This window comes from Engystomops pustulosus, chromosome 4, assembly GCF_040894005.1.
Source record: "Engystomops pustulosus chromosome 4, aEngPut4.maternal, whole genome shotgun sequence".
NCBI classification, from domain to species: domain Eukaryota; kingdom Metazoa; phylum Chordata; class Amphibia; order Anura; family Leptodactylidae; genus Engystomops; species Engystomops pustulosus.
The window spans coordinates 39,207,448-39,231,371 of record NC_092414.1 but is presented as its reverse complement, the minus strand read 5'-3'; the positions used below and the strand labels follow the sequence as shown (position 1 = coordinate 39,231,371).

The window sequence follows — 23,924 nt, the reverse complement described above, 5'->3', positions numbered from 1 at the left end:
ATGCCGAGTGCCCAAACTACGACCGAAACCCAAATATCTTTTGCAAAGTGCTGATTCGACAATTTAAATAGTAACTTATGACTCCCTGCTCTGTTACATGTTTAAATTGTATAGGCACCTGAGGATACCAATACAGTAGAAATAAGGAGAAGAAGTTTTGGATTATCATTGTAGCTTCCTTCTAGGGTTCTGGGCTGCCTGGGACTGCAGGAGGCCTTGAGTCCTGTCTGGCGAACTCTGCGCTGGGGTGATGGCACAGGTGCCCACAGAAAGGGCTCAGAGTGCCACCTCTGGCACCCGTGCCATAGGTTCGCCATCACTGCTGTAGATGATGCCACAGCTTACCTCCTCCGCTGCATAAAGCATGCCTGCAAAACTCTCCCACTATAATGAGTTGACCCCAGTCTATAGCTGAATATGTTCATAAGGCTTTGGAGGGCCAACAAGCAGCTGAAAAACACTTTGATCTTTAATAAATAAATTCTCATTTATTATACTGAAAAAGGACACTTTCAGCACAAATAAAATGACTGAGACATCTGCTTACCAGCTGCATCTTACTGTCAAACAGTTTTTTGCCAATAACTAAAATGGAAGCCTTTCTGAAGATGTCATTTCTAAGCGACACTTTCCTTATCTCTTTGACTACTAGAGAGAGCAGTGAGCCGTAATAATATGTCTTTCCTGCAGGGGTCGCTGGCTTTCCTTTTCAAGTGTGACTTTTGGTCTCCACTAAAATGTCCGCTTACATTGCCTTCCGCATACTGCTCCGGAGACAATTCTTACTTAATAAGGAAATAGGAATTTTGTGGATGTTTTTCAGTCCTGTGCTTGTAAGGAATGAGTGGGACGTTCAGAAGGCACTACCCATTCAGAAGGTCTGGATTTTCTTAGCGGGTACATTTCTTTCCTGCAGCAGTGTATATCTGTATATATCTATAATGTATATCAGGGTTCTGGGTTTTTTAGGGGAAACTGGGAACTTTCTAACACATATGTGAATTGTGATGTGCACTCTGTTGTTATTTTTGACTCAATCAAACCCAAAGGGGCTTTGTGAATTTAAAGAGAACCTGTCAGGCAGTCACTTATCTGTTATCCAAGACAGTGACAAGATCACAATAATGTCCTTTATTCTGGGAGATTCAGCATTACACAGAAAAATAACTTTGAACGCTGAATGCTCAGATGCAGAGAAGAGTCTCACTGGGGCACATTTACTAAGGGTCCGTGGACCGCATTTTCGCCGGGTTTCCCGACTTTTTCCGTTTCGAGACGCTTTTAACTGGGGTTTTTGGAGCACGCAATTGGATTACCATCTACACTGCAGATTTTAAAAAAAATATGAGTGAGTGTTTCCTGCAGAAGTATTCGGATGACACTGCGATAATTGGGTGTATAAAAGAGGGAGATTTGTCTGAGTATTGGTCGACCATTGACCTGTTCTCGGAATGGTGCGACACAAATGGCTTGGAATTGAATCTATCTAAGACCAAGGAAATGGTAATCAGTTTCCGAAAAGAACGTGATACTGATGGTGAGCCTACAAAGATTAGGGGTGTCGCAGTGGAACGCGTCACAAACTATAAGTATCTGGGTGTTTATCTGGATGATAAGTTATTGTGGCATATAAATTCAGAGAAATTGTATAAAAAGGCGTCTGGGAGACTGTACTTTTTAAGATCGCTCAGGTCTTTTGATGTGGACCGTAGGATGTTGCTGTCCTTTTACCAGTCTGTAATTGGAAGTGTTTTATTCTATGCGGTGGTATGTTGGGGAAACAATGCTCGCACGACTGACTTAAACAAATTTAAGAAACTGATTAGGAAGGTGAACTCAATTGTTGGCACTAAGACAGGATTGGGAGTCAATCTTGTGTGCGCGTATGCTCTCCAAATTTAAGTCCATTGTATGTAATGAGAAAAACCCATTGCATAACACACTGATGGGTCAACGTAGCACATTTAGTGAACGGTTTCTGCATATGAAATGTAGAACGAATCGTTTTAAAAACTCCTTTATACCTAGGGCAATTGTATTAGTTAACATGGGCAAGTAATTAGTAATTAACATCTGTAACCATTGTGTTTTTCTCCTTTTTAACTTTTTATTGACTCTTTTATAATAATTGTTATTATTTATATGTATATGTACGTTGTATCTCACTGTTTTGTATATATGTGTAATTGTGATCATGAATGGAGGTGTTGCTGTTGTCGTTGTGACAAAGTCTATTTCCCCTATGGGGACAATAAAGCATTCTATTCTATTCTATTCTATTCTATTCTATTTTGGCGTACGCAAACAGATTTCATGCGCTTGATTCGGACTAAGAGCGGGAATTAAAAAATCGAAATTGTGTCACAAGCTATGCACTCGTTGGACAACGCACGGGGATCGCGACGGAACGGGTAAGTAAATGTGCCCCACGCCCTTGAACTATGGCTATTTGCTAGCAGCGTCAATTTGCGGCCAAAAAGCCAGTCCGTCGTGCTTCTGCTGGATTTGATTATTGCGTCTGCTCATCTCTACTACTACCGGTACTAATAGTCTTTATTTATGTAGTACCATCAAATTCCGTAGCGCTTTACAAAGCAAACTAGTGTCCCATAGGGCAAGTATTTCCACATAGAGTGGTTTATAATTTGTGGCACAAAGATTTGCTTCTTGGGGGTCTGAGTGTGCAACACAAATTGCACCAAAAAGTGTTGGACAAGCTAAAAGAGAAGCAAAAGTGTTGGGATTCATGAAATAAACTGATGTGAGTGTCGGAACTTGTGGGGTAGAGAAATAATAAATAAGGTGCACATGGTGCAGCAGCAAAAAGAAGAGTACTCCAACACCAAGAAACAATAGGGTCCCTTTAAACCACTGGTCAGAAGTTCTCAGCTTGGATTAGGGGTAGAAACATCAACTTAAAGGACATCTACCACCAGGATGAAGGACTGTATGCAAATGAGCCTGAGGGGCTCCAGGCTCCATTAATACCTATGGAGCCTGGAGCCCCTCAGGCTCATTTATATACAGTCCTTCATCCTGGTGGTAGATGCCCCTTAACATTGCTCAGCAGTATAACAATAGAAATAAAAGTCATCATAGGCATATGAAGCATGAAGAAAACGGTAGCAATCGCCGATTAAAAAAGTCCATAATCTTTACAAGTAGGGGACCGCCTGTATTCAGAAGTCCTTCATAAAAAGCAGCAGCCTGTTTTGCGCCATACAAGCGCTTTGTCTAGCTTGTATAGCTGTTGCTCTTAGTGCATCTCCCCTGCTCCTACTTCACCTGATCGACTGCTGTTTTTTTATAAAGGACTTCTGGATAAAGATTGTGGACTTTTTTAAATTGATTTTCTTCATGCTTCATGTATTGGGAAAAAAAGAGTGACCGCTAAAAAACAGAAATGCAGTGTCCCCCAGTGCGCCTTCAGCTGAATGCCATCCAGTCTTGTAATGATATACCAGGACTTTGGGACATCAAATTATCCAGGACGAGACATTGCAGCACAATTCTTCTACACAATTCTATCATTCCTGTAAAAATGCTGTAAAGTTTCCTCCTTTATTAATATTACTTGCTTATTTTTCTGGTTCCCTGCAGCTGAGCCCGCCACATGCATCTTCCATGTTATCCAGTATCCTTGTCATCCAAAGCGACCTTCTGTCATTTTGAATAATTTGAGAATATTGACATATTTGATTCTCCAGAGAACTAGAAAATGATAACAGAAGACTGGTCAGATATCAATTATTAGACTGCCTGTATAGCATACATCTACTTACCCGGTCCCACAGACTTCACGCAGTACAGAATGTCCGATGATCAGGCACTCTGTCGCGATTCACTAAGATCCTGCATGTGTCACTTCCCAGGCTCAGGTCTGCCGGAGTCCACCTTCTTCTTCCTGGTGCATGTAAGTGCATTGTCTTGCAACACAATTTGAATCTTGAATCCCGAACTCAGTCCGAATCACTCAAAACGTCCGACGGCACGCCCACCAATTTCTGTCGCATGGAAGCCAGAGCAGCTGCGCAACAATTCGATCTCGTGCGACACAATCCCAGTGCAAACCCCTGTTAAATACCAGTCAAAGCTGCGCAAATCCAGAAAACCGTGAACAGTCCGACTAAAGTGCGATTTGCGACCCTTAGTAAATAAGCCCCATTATCTTGGCATGTCAAAACTGAACTGCATGTTATCTTGCATTTAAAAGGTGAATTGTATAAAATCCTTTTTATACATTTTTTTAGGTCTGGGGTTCCAGTGAGTTATGGGAATTGCCTTGTTGCACCTACCATAAACCATGTGGCGTAGAAGGAAATTTGGTAAGAAGTCACAGTTGGGATTGGAAGATTTAAGGATACAGCGCAGAGAACGGGAGACAGGTGATTTCTGATTTTGACTTACTGTAGATGTTGTATGTGTGTTATTCTTCTTGGTGAACCTTGTGCCATGGTGTAAATGCACTGAATTATTTTATGACTGCATTATGTGTTCTGGCCACTTGAACAAAATGATGAATGTCCATTTATTTACTGCTTATACGGCAGTAATAAAAAGTGTTCATGGCTATCAGTAAGCATCTTCTAGTTACTGTTACTTATGTGGATTGAGCAGTTAACATGCTGAAGAGCAGTGCTTTTCTAATCTAAGAATTTTTCACCTAAGTACTTTACTATTATTGTGACATTTTGGTGATCAGCCATTGCTGTCACATCCAGTACATGGCCGTGGTCAGTCTATGACAAACTTCTGTGACAGATTGACCACAGTGTTGAGGACTCTACATCATAGTGATATATGTTGTTGTGGTCATATATAATATACAGTATGTTCCTGTTTAGCTCTAAGAAAAGCAAGAAGAGAAGAGCATCTTATCAGCAAGAGGCTACTGCAAGATGTCACTCATGATGACCAGACCCTGGAAGATGTCCAGTCTACTTTCTCAGAGCAGCAGGTTATAATATACATATGTGATTGTATTTCATGGATTCATGGATTGTCAAATGGTGGCAATAGTAAAGGAACATAGCTTGTATGCAGTAGTGGATTATAATATAGGTGGTTTGGGAGGTAGCCTGGGGCCCAAACCAACCACCAAATTTCATACTGAGAAGGACCTTCACCCATGAAATCCTTGTACGTCTGCTCCTGCTCTCAATGCTCAAGAACCATTCCAGGACTTTTAAAGTTCCTTCAAAGGTCCTGAGATCACAGTTTAAAAGCAGGCAGAAAAACATTATTCTTAAAGATTTTTAATCAAAACTACCGTATGACAGGTCAGACCTGGAGTAGTTTTATCCACCGGCCCTGCTGGTCCAAGCCTCATGATGTATCTGCCGTGGAGGCAGCGGGGGCTTTATCATATTCTAAGGCACGATAAATCTCCTCCTATGAGAGAATAAGTTACAAAGGCTCTGCCCACTGGTACCCGTACCTGTTGAAATAACATTTGTGTTATCTTTAGGACTGCACAGTTCTGCTACTGGATAGCTTTGGCAGTGGTCCTGCTTAACGGTTATTCTGACCACAAATTGGACCACAATGTCAACTTAATATGTAAATCCTTTTTGAATACACATGTTCATAGCATATATGTATTCTAGCTAGTTCATATCGTTTTTCATAGAGGGACTGACATTCTTCAAATACTTACAGATTTATTTCTATTCTTTATTTCTTAAGGTTGCACAGCTTGTTACAGACATTCAGCATGGATCAGCTGACAAGTTACCGTCACTTGTTGCTCTTCGTCAAGCTCTTCGAGATAAAGACGTGCGGGTTATGTTCATTAGGTATGTTTTGACCTGTACATTTAAGGTAATAGATGTGAAATTGGCATAGTCCTAGGACACCTGACACATGACATTCCTGATTCCCTTTAAGTTTTCCCTGTATCAGTGAGTACAGTACTGTAATTTTCTGTCCTTAGTAATAATGTCTACTTATTTACTTCACACAGGGCAGAAGGCAGTATGCGAGTTCTGATCGGGTTATTCACTTTTCAGTTTGCCAGTGTTCAGATGGAGGCAGCGAAGTGTCTACATGAGCTCTCCAGCTCTGATGATCCAGCTGTGTGTAAAGCATGCCTGCCAGCTACACCCTACCTTCTTACATATTTATCTGGGAGTAGTCCAGAATTCATGGTAAGGCACAATCGCTGAAAGGGAATCTGTCAGAAGAATTTATCCCATTAAACTACTAGCATCTAACAAATGTATAAACTCTAAATGTTGAAAATCTGAAATGCAATTTCTTGTATTAATAGACATGCTCTTAGTAAGTAACTCTCCCAGTATCTATAAGCCAAATTAAAAAGAAAATACTCTTTCCTTCCCTTCATCTTTAAAGGGGTATTCCCACCTGGGCATTTACATTTTAATTTAATTCATTTTCCATATGTAAACATTTCTTCAATTGGATGTTATTAAAAAAAAAATGCACCAACTGTACATAGTTACTGTACATAGTTCAGAGCGCAGACGAGTGTGCGCAGCTACCATGATCTGAGCGGTCAAGATCTCATAGTAGGAGGATCGAAAGAGACTACTGGGGCGTGGAGTAGCCGCACTATGTAGCTTCAGCTCCGGATACTCCACGCCCCAGTAGCCTCTTTGCATCTCAAATTTGCATATCAGGTTAATAAAACGTTTGCAAACTCTGCGGCCGCTCAAGGATTAGCCCTAAAAAGGGCTCCAATGGTATTTGTGCTGGACCTGCCACCGGATGTACCCAGCGATCTCTGTCAGCTCCATAGAGATTAATGGAGCAGAACGGTCATGCGCTGCGGTCTGCTCTAGTAGTCTGAAGAGCGGAGAGGGGTCGGTTGGACCCCTCGTTTTCACCATCTGTGGGGTCTCTGCACTGAGACTCCCATTGATCAGCAAGTTAGGCCCTATCTCTGGCCTTTGTGGGAAAACCCCTTGAACGGGTAGATCCAAGATAATAGGTTTCCTTTAATAAATTTGGCACTGTTTACCCCAAAAAAACATTTCGGTTAAACAAATGTGGGCTGGTGTTTTGTTATTTTTTTTTTTTTCTATCGGAGGGTTTTGGGGATTTTGACAGTGTTTTGGAAATCGCAGCTCTAAAAAAACCATAAAAAATACAATTGACATATGTAATGAATAACAATAAATCTAGCAATGAACAATGTTCTCAGCCCATTCATCTTCTAATGACTTGCAGATTTGTCATATAATTTTGTAAGTAAATATTATCAACCAAAGCCTGACAATCCATGACTCCATGTCTTTTAGGAATTGTGTCTGTATACGCTGGGCAACTTGATTGTGGAAAGTGAGGCAGCAAGAAACCAGTTACTTCTGCAGGGGATCATTCCTACCTTTGCATTGTGCTTACAGGTAAGCAATAAAGCAATATATGGCAATAGTTGTTACTCTCCAGCCATCTTATACTTGTCTAAACAACCGTAAATTGCCTCCTCATTGTAGTCCCCGCACATGACTGTCTTAGAAGCCACCGGCTATGCACTTTCTCAGCTGCTGCAGGCAAAAGAAGCCTCTGAAAAAGTCGTGCCGTAAGTAACGATAAAGCTGTTTCTTGCTTTTAGGAAAGGGAGTGAGGCTTCTCATAGTTTTTAGCCTTGACAGCTGTGTCAGTGAAAATGTATATACATGTATGTGTATATATATCTATCCTAGGCCTAAAGAGATGAAAATGAACCTAATATTAATCTGTACATCACCCGTATGGAGAGGGCTCGTGGGCTGAGCCCTCTCCATACAAGTTGGGTGTTTGCTGCATATTGCAGCTAACACACGTGGTCGGCAATGCTGCTGGAGGCATTTAAATCCCGGCCGCATGTGGGCGTCGCCATTGTGGGAAATACTTAAAACTTCCCTTTTTTCAAGCCAACAGTTGAGAGGACAGTCAGAAATTGCACAAAAATCCTTGCACTTACTAGAAACTTTATCGCTGTGCAGTGTGGACTTCTCATTTGTTGCAGTTCCCTCAGTGCGTACCCTTGTGCATCTCTCAAGTCTAATCGGGAGTCGGAAAAGACATATTCATTAAAGACCCTGCAGGAGGATATTGTACCCAAATGTTTTGGGTACAATTCTAGAAAATAAATGTTAGTGTTTAATTTAAATATTAGTAGACTGTTTGTACGGAAATCCCTATTTGTTTCATTCTTTCTTTCTACAGGCTTGTCCTACAATCCGGCCTCGTACCGGATATTCTTAGGCTGTTACACTATAGTCCAGAAGATGGCTTTGGAATGAGGATTGAATTTGCTTGGTGCCTCCATTACATTGTGAGCAGGTACCTTCAGTTTATAAACTATATAACTATTGAAATGTTGAAAAACAGCAGTGTTTTTATGTAGAGTTTTAATGTATATGGCCCACTGTAAGAAGAACAAATGAGTTTCAGAAGGGGTTTAGAAATTGGTAGGCTTGTTGTTTGTTGGTTTAATTTTGCTCCAAAAAGTGTTGGGAAACCAAATTGCAGGAAAAATGTTGAGACTGAAGAACTGCACCCAAATTGATTGAAAAAAAAGTCGTGACGTGTAAAAAATATGGCGCACAAGGTGAACAAAAAAAAATTTGTCCTTTAAAAACTGGTGCAAAGCGAATAATGATTTCCATGTCTCCTCCTTAGACCTCATGCACACTAACATATGCTCGCCTGGGCCGTAGCCTCAGTCTCTGTCTCCTTATGTATTCTTCCACTACTACCATATCCTACACTCCTCTTCTTGCCATGTGCATTAAGCAGACATGGGAGGAGGGGGTTGGTTTGGAGGAGAGGACTCATCACGCATTGCTGGCAGGGAGCGAGTAATGTGAAATAAAGTTTCATAAAGTATTGCAGAATTGATGATGCTGACAAAGACATTTTTAAAAGCATCCTAGCATAGGCTATTGGAACATGTCACTAGCTAAAAATGTAATTCCTGGTTAACGTTAAAGGAAATCTTCCATCAAAATCGAGGATAATAAATAGGGACACAGTGACCGTGGTAATCTTTTATATTTCTTATCCATGGTCTGCTTCCTTCTTAAATCAACTTTAAAGCCAGAAGTAGTCTACTGTGTGTTATCATAACCCCTCAGTGCTGTAGCTTCACTGTCTGTTACATGGTGCAGGGGCACTCCCCCTCCCGCTGTGTAAGATTACATCAGGCGGGAGCAGGGGAAGAGAGTGTAACAGCCTGTGAAGCTACAGCAATGAGAGGCTCTGATAGCCCCCCCCAGGGTCCTTCTGGCTTATTAACATAATTTTAAAAGCTGATTTTAGAAGGAAGGAAGCCATGGTCCGCACAGAGCAGACACAGGACAGAAGATGGCCACTGGTCACATGTCCACATCACATGTCCTGCATCTGCCTGGGCAGATCATCACCACTATGTTTGGCTGTAGTGGGTTTGTTGCAGTGCATCCAGTATGGCCGGTGTTGTGATGATGTGCAGGGATGGCAGTTACACATCGTTACTATGGTAACAGAGCAGGAAAGTCTGTTATATCATCCCTGGGAGCAGAGTATAAGAGGTAGAAGGAGTTACTGAGAACTAAAGGATCATGGGACTTGTAGTTTCCAGTGGAAGCCATCTTGGTGACAACCCTGCATACTTTAGAGAGGCCATACATTTTGTAAATCATAAAAATCAAACTATTTAAGCTCCATTTTGTGACTGACATTGAGTTTTGTTATATTCATTTATTTATATCGTCATGGCTTTTTGTGTCAGAAGTTCATACTCCTGAAATACCCCTTTAACAATCAGATAATGTCCTGTGCAGTGTCCTGCTTGCAGTGACTTATGTCGAGTAGGTGGTGCTTAATATTCCACGCCGTGTACTGGGAACCGAGAAAATTTTTTCGAATGCAGTGAAATTGGTGAAAAAAACCACACCACTTTTCTTGTGGGCTCGGTTTTTATGGCTTTCACTGTGCGTCCCAAATGACTTGTCTACTTTATTATTTGGGTCGGTGCGATCACGGGGAACACTTAATTTGTATAGGGGTTATAATGTTTTCATACAGTTATAAAAATTATAACCTCCTGTACAAAAATAATTCCTTAATTTTGACATCTTCTGGCGCTTATTACTTTTTCAAACTTCAGTGTACAGAGCTGTGTGTGCGAATAATTGACATTTACGACTTAGGGCGCTATTTTCCGTAACGGGGAATAACTGTTTTCATGTTTTGATAGATGGGACATTTTTGTACACAGCAATGCCTACCACCAATCATGGGTGTTACCGGTGGGTGTTTGGTGCAATATGCAGCAAATATCCATCTTGTATGGAGAGGGATCAGAACGTGAACCCTCTCCATACACCCGCATCCGACTTGTAAAATACTAATACTTCGGTAAGGGGTTAGAATCGTGTTTCTTTCATGAAAATGCGTAGTAGAATCATCCAGAAAATACATTTTGAAGTGATATGTAATATGGTTGCATAAAGTCACCAAGGAGCAGGGCTTAACACTGAAGTTAAGCTCTTCCAGCTTCAGGAAGTATCTTTCGCTGTAATAGATGTCATAAGTTACCGCTTTCCAGTGTTCTGAGGTGGGAGAGCTTGACTTCAATGCTAAACTGTCCGCCTCCATGACTTACACTTTGAAGCAAGATGCACATATGTTGTATCTTCTGGATGACGTCACTACGAAGGGCCATAAAAGAAACATGATCTGGACCATGTGAAGCTGCCTGACATCATACTGTGAGTAGTCTATTAGAATTCCACTGACCGGTTCCTCTTATGATCCAAATAACTCATGTCACTGAATATTGTCTATGCTATTCTATACTGTACTTCTAGCAGTCTCCATGATTTGGAATTTATATTTCCAATATACTGTGGCCTTTTGCAAGTACTGCATATTAATATTGGTACATATATTCTTGCAAAATATATTCTGACAAATATTCCACTTTCTCATTTTTAGCCAGGTGAATAACATTCTGCTGATTTCTGGAGGGGTTTTAACCAAACTGATGAATTTATTTATTAAACTTGCTGACCTTGTTACGAAGATAATAATTCCAGGTATAGAATTGGTGAGTGTATGACAAGTGTTCTACCATAACCCACAAATAACCATTTCTAGGACATCAAAATCATAGTAAAAGAGGTTAGAAAAATACAATCAATCAAAAAGTCCAGCCTATAGATTATATTGCGTTGATCCAGAAAAAGGCAAAAACCCTGCAAGTCTGATGCCATTTGGCCTAAAACATGGAAAAAATTCCTTCCCGGCCCCTAATACGGCAGAATAACTCTCTGGATCAACAAAAACTACTTACAAAAGTTTTATTCCCATACAATGTTATATTATTCCTCTCCAGAAAGGCATCCAGGCCTCTCTTGAACATGTACATAGAGTCCGCCATAACAACCTCCTGCGGCAGAGAGTTCCATAGTCTCACTGCTCTTACAGTAAAGAATCCCTGTCTATGGTGATGGTAGAATCGCCTCTCCTCTAGGCGCAGAGGGTGCCCCCTTGTCCTGGTCACAGGTCTAGGTATAAAAAGATATATGGAGAGATCCTTGTACTGTCCGTTCAGGTATTTGTACATTGTAATGAGGACCCCCTAATAATCTTGGTTGCTCTCCTCTGCACCCATTTCAGTTCTGTTATGTCCTTTTTATGCACTGGTGCCCAAAACTGTACACAATATTCCATGTGTGGTCTGACCAGCGATTTAGGCAAAACTAGGGCAAAACTATGTCCTTATCATGAGAATCTATTCCTCTCTTGACACATCCCATAATTGTATTTGCTTTAGCAACAGATGCCTGACTCTGGTCACTAAAATTAAGTTTACCATCCACCAATACACACTAGCCTTTTTCTTCATCAATTTTGCCAAGAATTTTATCATTTAACACATAATTATAATTTTCACTTCCTCGACCCAAGAGCATAACTTTACATTTATCTACATTAAACTTAATTAGCCATTTTTCTGCCCGTTCCTCTAGTTTCCACAAATCCCTTTGTAAATTATACTATGCTTCTTTGTATTAATTACTTTACAGAGCTTGGTATTATCTGCAAATATAGAAATTCTAAATTGTAAACCTTTTAACAGTTCATTAATAAAAATATTTTAAAAGTGGCCCCAATTCTGACCCCTGTGGCACTCTACTGATAATGTCAACCCAATCTGGCAATGTTCCATTGATGACGACGATTTGTTTTCTAACACTAAGCCATTTACTTACCCATGTACACAGATTTTCTCCCAGTCCCAGCAGTTTCATTTTATGCACTGTGTCCAGATACACAACATCCACAGCCTGCCCAGGTTCAATCTAGAACTTACCGCCCTGTAGAAGTCAATCAGATTAGTCTGACAGCACCAATACCTCACATGCTGGGTTAAAAGATAAATCACGAAAGATTGAGGAGGATTTTCTGGTCTTTCTCTGTACCCTGTATTCTATATATTTTAGGTTTGGACTACAACTTTTCATCATTACAGGACATCTCTCATCAAACTCAAGCATGGATAAACCACAGACACATACTTATAGAACCAGGCACCATGACTGTGGTAATCTGCTTATATTTATTATCTATGACCTTCTGTTAGGTTGTCTCCCTCTCCCTCTTTGCTCCTTCTGAGCACTTCCCCCTCCCTCTGCCGAATGGACTCTTGCTAAGTACAGGACATTTCAGCACACAGTGGGAGGGGGAAATACTGTGCACCCTGTAACATCCTGTGAATTTGCAGCACAGTGGGGCTCTGGGAACCTGTAGAGTAGCCTTACAGGTGCATTAGCATAATTGTAAAAGTTGATATTAGAAGAAAAGAGGCCATGGATAACAAATATCAGAAGATTGCCACAGTCAAAGTTCCTGGATCTATGAGTAAGTGCCCCTGGTTTTATTTTGATGGTAGATTTCCTTTACTGACAATCATTGTAGTTTAATTATGTTTCACCTTTTGACCTTGGTTTACTAGGGTTTATCTCACTAATGATATTTGACTTCTGATTTCTGTCTGGGTTTCCAGTGATACAGAACATGTGTCACCTGGTACTCATACTCATTGGACACTCAGGAAAACTCGTAGGCTCTAGTTTTCTAGACAATCCAATCGGTCAGACACTCATAAGAGTGTTTTTCATAAGATATTATGACTAAATATATATATTCTTCTTTCCCCCAATCCAGCTGCTTTGTCCAATAGTACGTTGCTTGGGAAACCTTCTGGTAGAAGTGGATTCTTCGGGGAACAAGATTCAGATCCGTGATGGCAGAATTATTGTGGCCTTGTTTGTTCTTATGCAGCAGTTCCAGAAAGAGCACGAATTCATGGTGAAAGAGTGCTTATGGGTCCTTAATAATATGACAGGTAAAAGGATATCGGGGATGCAAGTGGAGAATTTTTTTTTTTTTTTTTTTGGGGGGGGGGGGGGGCACTTCTGCACCTATTTTTGCCATAACAAAATATTAAAACTATATGTTGGGGGTCACATTCCTAAAACAAAATACCAGTTCCATCCCCACCTCCACTCTGCCAAGTTAACTATAAATCATCTAAAATAATCAAACCCTCATACAACTCCATCAACAGAAACATTTTATTCAGTGACACAAAAATATGTTTGTATTGGGCAAAATATTGAAATTCTATTATTACTTACAGAATTAGGTTGACATATTACTCGAGCAATGTATCTGAACACCTTCTTAATTTCTACAACTTGGATAGATAAGGAGAGGAAGCTAATGATTAACACTCTCCATACATTCATTATATCTCCATTGACAATTCAGCTCTATGAAGATATTAGACTTTCCAGGGACTGTCTGTAAAGCGAGTACTGGTTTACATTAACTGCTTTAAGCGTAATTTCAAAGTTACCTATCCAAAAATTGTTTTGGCACAGCTGGGAGGGTTTTTGTCAACAATTCCAGTAATGCCTATATTATGCTGCTGACTTCTTCCTAGTCTGAGATCTAGCCTGTTATGTCTATCAGTAATATCTGTAAAGTCCTCTCCAGCTTCCCATGAGCAGCTTTACCTCACTTCCCATAAGGCAGAACTCTTTTCATGTTCACAAGCAACCTAGTTAATCAAGACATGGAATATCAGAATTAAGTATCTCCTGTACAGAAATCCACATAGCAAGGCAGGCAGGGCAGGGGAAGACACAAAGCTGACAGTACACATCACTGGATTATGTACAGAACATGCAGTAAGTCACCAAATAAAGTCTACCATACACACGGTGGCTCAGTGGTCAGCACTACAGCATTGCAGCGCTGGGGTCCCATCCCGGTCAACATCTGCAAAGAGTTTGTATGTTCTCTTTGTGTTTGTGTGGGTTTCCTCCGGGTCCTCTGTTTCCTCCCACACTCCAAAACATACTGGTAGATTGATTAGATTGTGAGCCCCATTGGGGACCGGAACTGATTTGGCAAGTTCTGTGCAGAACGTGCGTGTGCCATATAAATAAAGGAATTATAATTATTACATGTGTAACCCTAACCTGACAGTTACATTAATTGTCAGATTCACATGGTAACATGTGTTACAGTAAATTATACACACAGAATTTGGCACATAATCACACATATACACATATGGTGTGTGGATCTTTTGGAGGATACTAGAATTGTGCACCTGTATGGGGATAGGTGGACTGTGGGAACATGAGTACAGACTGTATACACTATACAGCATACATGCTCCTCATCTCCTCCTACTGAAGAAGCTGTGTACAGAGCGCTCCCCCTTCTGCTCACCCTTGTGTCAGTAGACTGCATCTCCTGTTCTACAATACGGTTTCATCATGACAACCAGAATGCAGGGCTGAAGGGAAAGGGACTGGCAGAGAGGATGGACTGGCTATTAGAGCTATAGAAGAAACTTAATATAGTATATTACCACGTTAATTATAATTTTTATCACATCTTTATCAGGCCATCTCTCTTTATTCTGCATTAGTGAGGGCCTCATGCCAACTGCATAAAACAACCAACACCTAGTAGAAGTGACACAAGCAAAGATAATGGGGCAAATTTACATACCCGTCCCTGCGCAATCCCCAAGGTGTATTCCCCGACTACAATGCACAGCTTCTGCGATTCACTAAGATTGTGCGCTCGATATCCTGCATCTGTCGCTCCCCGCTCAGGTCCACCAGAGTTCACCTTCTTCTTCCCGGTACGTGTAAGTGCTTGATCTTGCGACACAAGTTCAAAGTTAAATCCCGCGGTTTGTCTGAATCCGACAGCCTGTCCCCCGATTTCTGTCACAAGAAAGCCAAAATCTAATCGCGTGCAACCCAATCCCTGGCGGGATCCCCGAAAATTCGAGAAGCCCGACGAAAATGCGGCCGTGGGACCCTTAGTAAATAAGCCCCAATGTGCTGACACCTTTGCAGAAATGAGTTTCATAGGAACTGTACAGTAGGCAGAAATGGCTTAAGTTGTTTTGGTACAAATTTAATACCGTACTTTGTGTTTTGTACTCAATTTTTTTTTAGCGGATGATCCAGTGGCATCTTCTGCAGTGCTGCACCTTAACCTGACTCCTGTTTTGTTGCAGTTCTTTGGTCGTTCTAAGGATGTTCTTGTGATGGTAAGTTTTCATATGAGGCCGGCGTTCACACGTGGCACTTGAATTGCTTTTTGAAATTAAATTCAAGCGCATCAGGGAGGAGCAACTTCTGAACTCAAATACTTTTAGCCCTTAATGCTTGTGTTTGAAAACTAGCAACAAGTTTGCCTTGCGTTTGGGAATTAGAAACCCTTAGGCCAGTTACACAAGTGTTTAGGTCTAAACACTGGAGTTCTCCCCAGGGTGCTTGATTTGACAATTCAAGACAATTCAAGCATGATGTGTGAACATGGCCTATCACCGCATGCGCTTTTGGAGAAACTTGAAATTCTTTAAAAATTTACACTGAATCCTTTTACATTTAGATCTGTGGGTGGCAATTGTTATGCCTTCATTCCCTTTTAACCATATACTTTGTTTTTTTTAACCTATGCAGGTTCTCACAGTATTATGTAATATAGCAAACTTCGGGCCTGCATATTGTCAGTATCTTCATGAGAAAGACCTTTTGTCCAGCCTGACTCGCCTGCTCGGCCGTGCAGATATACCTGTGACGATACACTGCTTGGATCTGATGAACATCTTCTTGCGTTACTGCCCAGAGGTAAACTGTTCTATATTACGAGAGCTTGTGTATGTTGTAGAGTGTGTGACTAGTAACTGCTCTATGAAACAGAAAAAAATTGGAAATGCCCCTGAACACCATAGAAACAACATGTGAGTAAATAACTTTTAATAAAGTTGGTGATTTATTTTAAAGGAAAAAAAAGTGTGTAGGAACAGATGCACAATACTTCTTTAAAGGAAACCTACCATTTGATTTGATGCAGTATGAAGCAAACATACCTTGAGAATGCTGTAGCTACAACTGATGCAGCACTGATCCCCACATCACCTAAAATTAGCTGCCAGTAAGGCACTATACCTTCATTAGACAGTTTTTCTGAAATGCAAATTAGCTTTCCTGACTTATGTCTAATGGCTGTGACTCTTCTATCTCCCAGGCTGTCAGTGCACCACGCCCCATTATTTTGACTGACAGCTCTGTGTCTCTTCAAATCACTGCTCTGCCTCGTTGTGCTTAGGGACTGTCTGGTCATATTCAACTACAGATATATAAACCTCTATTTACTTATAGGAAATATTGTGTAAATTTTTTTACACAGTCCCTTTTGTTACATTCATACCATGTGAATGTACCGCTGGTCCTTTAGCCTTCTAACAATAGTAAACTATACTCCATGTATGTGATTACATGAAATCACAGCAGCCTCCATGGAGGATGGAGAGGAGTAGAAGTCCATGGAGGCTGCTGAGACTTCATGTGGTCAGTTACATGCATGTGGTACAGTTTGCTATTGTTTAGAGACTAAAGGACCGGAGAACATGTCACCCTGGTCACATGACCTGAACTCTTACCAGTAAGGGCATGGGGAGGATTTGGATGAGCAGGACACACCCCTTTGATGCCAGGTTATAAAAGATAAAAAGTGATTTATGTGTATTTAAGCGAAACTATTTTTATCTAGAAGGGGGTCAGTTAGCTAATAGGGCTCTATACAGTTTAAGACCTTGCTGAAATTACTACTTCTGTAATGCCATAAATACACATCTTTCTTTTTTTTATCAAATAAAGTTTTATTGAAAAACTCAACAATGAGTTTGCAATTTTATCATATTTATTCACACATTTATTTCTTAGGCTGAAAATGACATCTTATTGCATTCTGTATTACAAATTCCTGAAAGTCATAAGGACAACCCTGAGGTACAACAGCGTATGGAAGCGCTACAGTATTATCTCAAGCCTAAGGTAAGCGTGTACACAAGTAGTCCCTTGGCATCTGTACAAAGACTTGGGGCTTGCACATTGGCGCTGTTTTTCACATCCGTGGTTCAGTGATAACTTCAGATGCCTCGCTGAGCCATTGATTTCTATGGGTGCTTTCACATTAGCCTGTATTTTCACTGATCCATTGTCCATAGAAAAAAAATTCTAAAGTCCTATTTTTTCACTGATACGAATGATGGAAGGCAATAGAAGTCTATGGGTCGGCAAAAAAAAAAAGGACATTAGTTTTGTTTTTTTCCTAATGAGGCTGAAAAACCAGGTGTGATGTTTTCATAGCAATGTCAAACATTATTTTGTTTTATGCAGAAACATAACACAAGGAAAGCGCAACGGAAAATAAGCACCAATGTGAAAGAGCCCTTAGTCTTTGCTATTTAACCTGATGGCAACAATGTAGTTTAAAAAATTTCCTGTATTTGTTGGTATCTGTGTGCAAATATATTCCACGTACTCCATCTTTAAAGGTAATACTTTAGGTCCTTTCTGCATCAGTCCTGAATAACAAGCACATTGCTGGGGATGCCGGCTCTGCCAATCACTGAACACCTACCCATACCATCAGGACAGCCATGGCATTTGAACCAATTTCTGCAAAATAGTTAAAAATGTGATTTAATCCCTGCATGTATTTATAATTTATTCATCCTTAACCCCTTTTTTTGGCTTATGCATTTTTCTCCACCTTCAGAAATCTATAACTTTTTTTTATTTTTCCATGTAAAGCACTCTGTGATGGCTTGTTTTCTGCGTAACAAATTGTACTTCATAGTGATGGTATTTAACCCCTTCCCGACGTGCGCCGGGTCCCGGTGTATGGAGAGGGCTCGCGGGCCGAGCCCACTCCATAGTCGGTAAGTCTTTGCTGCATATCACAGCAAAGGCTTACCGGTTAAACCCGCGATCGGTGAAGGCACATCGGGTGCATTAACGCCGATCGCCGCTGTCAATGCTGCCGGCGGCTTCAAAAAGACGGTGGCACACGGGCGCTGCCATCTTGCTGCGGATCGTCGCTCCTCGATAACGTCACGGGGAGCGGCAATCCGTTGCCATGAGAGCTTCGGGTCTCACGAAGACTGTCTCGTTTTAACATTGTAATGAATGAGGAGTAAAATCCCCATATACTGCCATATTGCAGTATATGGTAGGATCGATCAGACAACCTAGGGTTAAAGTACCCTAGGGAGTCTGAAAAATAGTAAAAGGTAAAAATTTAAAAAAAGCAAAAAAAAAAAAAAAACCCTAAAAATTCAAATCACCCCCTTTCCCTAGAACTCATATAAATATTAATAAACAGTAAAAATCAAACACATTAGGTATCGCCCCGTCCGCAAATTCCCGATCAAAATATAAAACCGGTTTTTCACTGCATTTAACCCCTGAACGGAAAATAGCGTCCAAAGTCGAAAATGGTATTTTGCCATTTTGAAAAATATTTTAAAAAATTAATAAAAAATGATCAAAAGGTCGCACAGTCCTAAAAACGCCATCAAAATTTGCAAAACATGACACCACCCACATCTCCGTACACCAAAGTATGAAAAAGAAGATGGCAAAATCCCCCAAAAAATTTTGGTACAGGAGGTTTTAATTTTTTTTAAATGTATGAAACCATTATAAAACCTATACAAATTATACACATAATCGTAACAACCCAAAGAATAAAGTAGACCTGTCATTTGGTGCGCACAGTGAAAGCCGTAATATCCAAGCCCACAAGAAAATGTCGCAAATGTGGTTTTTCACCATTTTCACTGCATTTGGAATTTTTTTTCCGCTTCCTAGTACACGGCATGGAATATTAAATACTGTCACTACGAAGTGCAATTTGTTACATAGAAAATAAGCCATCACACAGCTCTTTATGTGGAAAAATAAAAAAGTTTGATTTTTTGAAGGTGGTGGAAAAATGGAAGTGAAAAAAACTAAAAAAAATATGCCAAATCGTTAAGGGGTTAATATTCCGTGCTTGGAAGTGGGGAAAAAATTCCAAATGCAATGAAAATGGTGATACAGGCGGTCCCCTACTTAAGAACACTCGACTTACATACGACCCCTAGTTACAAACGGACCTCTGGATGTTGGTTATTACTGTACTTCAGCCCCAGGCTACAATAAGCAGCTATAACAGTTATCACAGGCGTCTGCAATTAAGATTTATTGTTAATTCTGGTTCTTATGACAATCCAACATTTTTAAAATCCAATTGTCACAGAGACCAAAAAAGTTCTGGCTGGGATTACAATTATAAAATATACAGTTCCGACTTACATACAAAATCAACTTAAGAACAAACCTACAGACCCTATCTTGTATGTAACCCGGGGACTACTTTATTCTCTGGGTTGGTGTGATCACGGGGATACCAAATTTGTATAGGTTTTATGTTTTAATACATTTACAAAAATTAAAACCACCTGTTTTGGATTTTGCCATCTTCTGGCGCTAATAACTTTTTATACTTCAGTGTACAGAGCTGTGGGTGGTGTAATTTTTTGTGACTTTTGATGAAGTTTTTAATGCTATCATTTTTAGGACTGTACAACCTTTTGATCATTTTTATTGAATTTTTTAATATTTTTCAAAATTGCAAAAAAGGGGCTTTTTCAACTTTGGGCACTATTTTCCGTTACGGGGTAAACGCAGTAAAAAACATTTTAAACGGGCATTTTCGAAACATAGCGATACTTAATGTGTTTAAGACTTTTACTTTATTTATGACTTCTAGGAAAAGGGGGGGGGTGATTTGAATTTGTTATTTTTATTAAACTTTTTTTTTAAACTATCAATTTTTACTATTTTCAGACTCCCTAGGGTACTTTAACCCTAGGTTGTTTGATGGACTCTACCATATACTGCCAATAAATTCAAATATTCATTTATAGAAAAATTGGCGATTGGGAGATTTGGGCACTATTTTCTGTTATAGTGTTCAAAGATGGGAATAAAATGGCGTTCTAACAGATTTATGATTTTTATTGTTTTGTGTTTTAGGGACCCTATTATTTCAGACCCTCTAGGGTAGTTAACCCTGCAGGGTCTGATTGCTCATACTACATAACTACTGTATTGTAGTATATAGTAATTTTTTTAGTGCTAAAATTAACTTCTTTATCTACTTTTAGACAGAGGGTCCAACCGGTGAACTTCCCGCATGAAGTGTATGGATGGAAAAGCAGGATCTCTACACAGTGCAGTTTTCAGAAACTTTTTATTCAGATCACATGAATAATCTATTTTTGTAATAAAGTTATATATATTCAGATGCAAGAGGTTGGATGGGTTTCTCTTTAAAGATGACACAGTCCAATAGGGATTTCCATCGGGCAGACACACTCATATTTCCTACAGATCGCTTGAGCTTCATGGCTTGCTGTTCACAACAGACTCCAGCGCTTTGGCTACTTGATCGGCAGATTGATTATGAAGGGGGATGCTCACTTCTTTTCCAAAATCTAAAAGGAGACATTTCAGAAGTAGTGAACAAATAAATAAAATGTAAATAAGCATTTTTTTTATTTTTCCAATTAAAAAGGTTTTAATAAGCAGTAAAATTGTATAAACCTTTACCAAAATGTTATAAATGTGTAACATGCTTATCAAGCGCCGTTTTCCAGGTTTAGAGACGGAGGCCGTCTTCTTTGCCTTCTGCTGGCAAGCTGGAGGAGGCTCACTTCAATCAGCCATATCTGAACCCTGGCACCTAGTGACACAATTCTGGTGTCCTACAAAGGAGAATCTCCCCTTTTAGTAAAATGTGTTTATCTAGGTAAAACAGAACTAGAGATATCCAGGAATTGAGATAAAATGCGATTTTTAAATACATAACAGTGGACATCTCTGGTTCTGTTTACACCTAGAAACACAATCCAAACAGATCCTGATATTGTATTAAAGAGGAGATTCTCTCTAATAGAGCAGCAGAATTGTGTTTGTACATTTTGATATTGTCATGATGTGTATATACAGAAGGTGCTATCTGCACTGTGCAAATAGAACGTACATAGCCCTCTATGAAGGGGTTAAAGGAGATCTACAAACCAGGATGAAGAACTATATGCAAATGAACCGGAGGGGCTCCAGGCTCCATTAACACCTAAGCCTGGATCACTTCAGGCTCATTTGCATACAGTGCTTCATCCTGGTGGTAGATGCCCTTTTAAGGTCATCCATATGTAACTTATAACATGGTGCAGCCAGTCAATAACATGCCTGACCAGGCGTTATCAAGCCCTTTTCTACAAGAAAGGTGGATGTTCCATATTGTCACCATGAATTCCATGCAGGTTTCTCTTTATTTTCCCATATACTCACCATATCGGGCCCAAAGTTTGGGTTGTATTTCAGAACATTCTCTGATCAGTACGGGGAATTCTGGATTAGCCTTTTTTAGTGCAACATAATTCTGTTCCACAAAATCTCTGGGGGAAAAAAAGCAAAAATAAAAATTCAGTTAATCTCACAAAAAGTTAACATAAAATGAATTAATGAAACCCCAAAATAGAAAAATGGGGAGCAAGAGTAACCTCACCAACCTCTGGGTCAAGGATAGTTTCAAAGATCCTAATTTATAAGTACGTAGTTCCCCCAACACTATAGAACCTTCACATATAGAAGTTTAGAACTTAGCGCTGCTGCACCCAGGGTGTTATCACAGTAGATTTTCTGCACAACATTGCAGTCCCAGGTCTCAGCTGCATTTTGACTTTGCCCATTAACTTCAGTCACAAAAATTATTCTAATGGAAGACTAGCGGATCCTTTAAAAAGCCCAATAATGTCAATTTAGTGTTAATGGCTTCTGTTAGTGTCCATTTATGCACTTCTATTATTTCCCCCCCCCCCTTTGAAATAATGATAACCTAATTCTGCAGTTTCCGATCCATTTTCCACTCAAGTAACTAAAGACTAATAGAAGTGGTACAAACAGAAGCCATTAAAATGGATGGACTTTTTAATGGATCGGTTACAATTTTTGTGATGGAAATTAATATAAGTCCAAACACAGATTTGAATTTGGCCTTGAACTATTTTGTAGTCAATGCAAACACATCGTTACTACACATAAGAGCACATATAACTTAGATATGTCTTTTTCTGCTAGTCAGATGGATTTTGGTAGATTTCATCTTTTTAAAATCAACTTGTAAAATTACTCTGCACTCTGTGTCCTGACAATGGTTGTGTGTGCCGAAAAGTGCGGTCCCAGGAACAGAAGAGGACCAAGGAGTGGTAACGGCTTGTCAGCTGTAGTGTATTGCTGCCGGGTCCTCTCCTGCTCCGGATACTGCTGCATACAACCACTCAGGAGACAGAAGAGCAGCACAGAGAGACGACAAGAAGGTGAAAGGAGAGGATTTGATTTTTTTTTTCTGTCTGCTATTGAGTCTCCAGTACCATTTGCCTGCTCTGAGGGTTCTCCAGTACTATTATCTGTTCTGTAGTATTTCCAATATTTGGTTTATGGGGTGGTATCTATTGCTGTACTGCAACATTTATTATTTCCGGGGTGGCATTTTGTGCTGGTTACTGAGCAGTATGACACTATGGCCCTTGGACCAATAAATGTTGCTCACACACATTAAAAGGAATTTTTTTTTTTAGAATCATGTATTATGTTTGTAGACCATACAGGCAGAAAGCTCTGCTCATTGTAACAGTATGTGAATATGCAGCACTGAGCCCTTCAGGCTAATTAGGATAATTTTAAAAGTTAATTTTAGAAGAAAGGAGGCCAAGGATAACACATTAGAAGATTACCAGAGTCACAGTGCCTGGATCTATGAAAAAAAAACACATGTTCAACCAAGGGAGAGAAGGGATTGAAAGCTTCAGGAAGTGTCCCCGGTTTATTATGATGGATTTTGATGAAGAAAAAGCTGAGCAAAATAAAAGATACATGTGCCCCCTGTTCTGCTTGGAGAAGTCACATTACAGCTCCTGTAATAAGATCTGATACTATGCGAGAGCTTTAAGTTACAGGGCGCTGAGATCCAGTGTATCTAATGCTCCTACAATACTGGATGGACACATGCTCGTGCCGCTGCTCCACCAGTACATAACCCCTCTCCAGCGATCACATTGTCGGCCCCTATTCTGTGGGCAAAGAGTCCAATTTCGGAAGACCCTTTTAGTGAAACCCAGATGGAATCCTGAGTGACTGCACAGAACACAAACACGGGCGTGTGTACAGAGGAATTCTCCTCCAGTAACATGCCGGTCATTTCGGTAGATGCGGGGTTACGGCCGTTCTGGAGCTTTTTCATCGTAAAGTGAGTGACATTGCCGGGAAGGTGACCTCAGTAGCCCAGCTCCTCCGCCTGCAGCACTGTCCCATCACCCCCAGTCCCTCCTCACCTCACCCCCTGACTGCCCGCAGACTTCTGACACAGGTGAATCCTGATCTCCCGCACGTTCCTGCTCAGCTTTGACCCGATGTTTCTCACTATGGTGGCCGCCATCTTCCCCTAGAGTATCTCCGCCAATCACAGCGATGCGGGAGTAGTAAATGACAGATACACTA

General features: G+C 40.3%; 2 protein-coding genes across 3 annotated transcripts; one reads left to right on the top strand and one right to left on the bottom strand.

Moving 5' to 3' along the window:
* Positions 1-755: 755 nt before the first annotated feature.
* Positions 756-20,842, top strand: TMCO6 (transmembrane and coiled-coil domains 6). 2 transcript variants are annotated; one of them, XM_072145758.1, is made up of 14 exons: positions 756-878; positions 4,251-4,385; positions 4,845-4,957; positions 5,686-5,795; positions 5,963-6,146; positions 7,260-7,364; positions 7,455-7,540; positions 8,170-8,286; positions 10,924-11,035; positions 13,159-13,339; positions 15,480-15,574; positions 15,990-16,157; positions 17,256-17,366; positions 20,528-20,842. In XM_072145758.1, exons 2-14 carry the CDS (start codon positions 4,304-4,306, stop codon positions 20,558-20,560), a joined length of 1,497 nt encoding a protein of 498 aa, XP_072001859.1. In that variant the 5' UTR covers positions 756-878; positions 4,251-4,303; the 3' UTR covers positions 20,561-20,842. The 2 variants fall into 2 exon arrangements, with proteins under 2 accessions (XP_072001859.1, XP_072001858.1); XM_072145757.1 differs by having other exon boundaries at positions 756-897.
* NDUFA2 (NADH:ubiquinone oxidoreductase subunit A2) lies at positions 20,597-23,918 on the bottom strand. Its single transcript, XM_072145759.1, has 3 exons — positions 23,759-23,918; positions 21,717-21,823; positions 20,597-20,857 (listed from the first exon to the last, which is right to left on the bottom strand). Exons 1-3 carry the CDS (start codon positions 23,860-23,862, stop codon positions 20,766-20,768), a joined length of 303 nt encoding a protein of 100 aa, XP_072001860.1. The 5' UTR covers positions 23,863-23,918; the 3' UTR covers positions 20,597-20,765.
* Positions 23,919-23,924: the final 6 nt, after the last annotated feature.

What these genes read in the sequence shown, in the direction of transcription:
- TMCO6 (XM_072145758.1), top strand. Translation starts at nt 4,304, where the DNA reads ATGTGGCGTAGAAGGAAATTTGGTAAGAAGTCACAGTTGGGATTGGAA. An exon ending in GCCTCTGAAAAAGTCGTGCC is followed by an intron (nt 7,541 to 8,169) that starts GTAAGTAACGAT and finishes TTCTTTCTACAG; the next exon opens with GCTTGTCCTACAATCCGGCC. An exon ending in AGTATTATCTCAAGCCTAAG is followed by an intron (nt 17,367 to 20,527) that starts GTAAGCGTGTAC and finishes ATCTACTTTTAG; the next exon opens with ACAGAGGGTCCAACCGGTGA.
- NDUFA2 (XM_072145759.1), bottom strand. Translation starts at nt 23,862, where the DNA reads ATGGCGGCCACCATAGTGAGAAACATCGGGTCAAAGCTGAGCAGGAAC. An exon ending in GCGGGCAGTCAGGGGGTGAG is followed by an intron (nt 21,824 to 23,758) that starts GTGAGGAGGGAC and finishes TTTTTCCCCCAG; the next exon opens with AGATTTTGTGGAACAGAATT. An exon ending in CAAACTTTGGGCCCGATATG is followed by an intron (nt 20,858 to 21,716) that starts GTGAGTATATGG and finishes GTCTCCTTTTAG; the next exon opens with ATTTTGGAAAAGAAGTGAGC.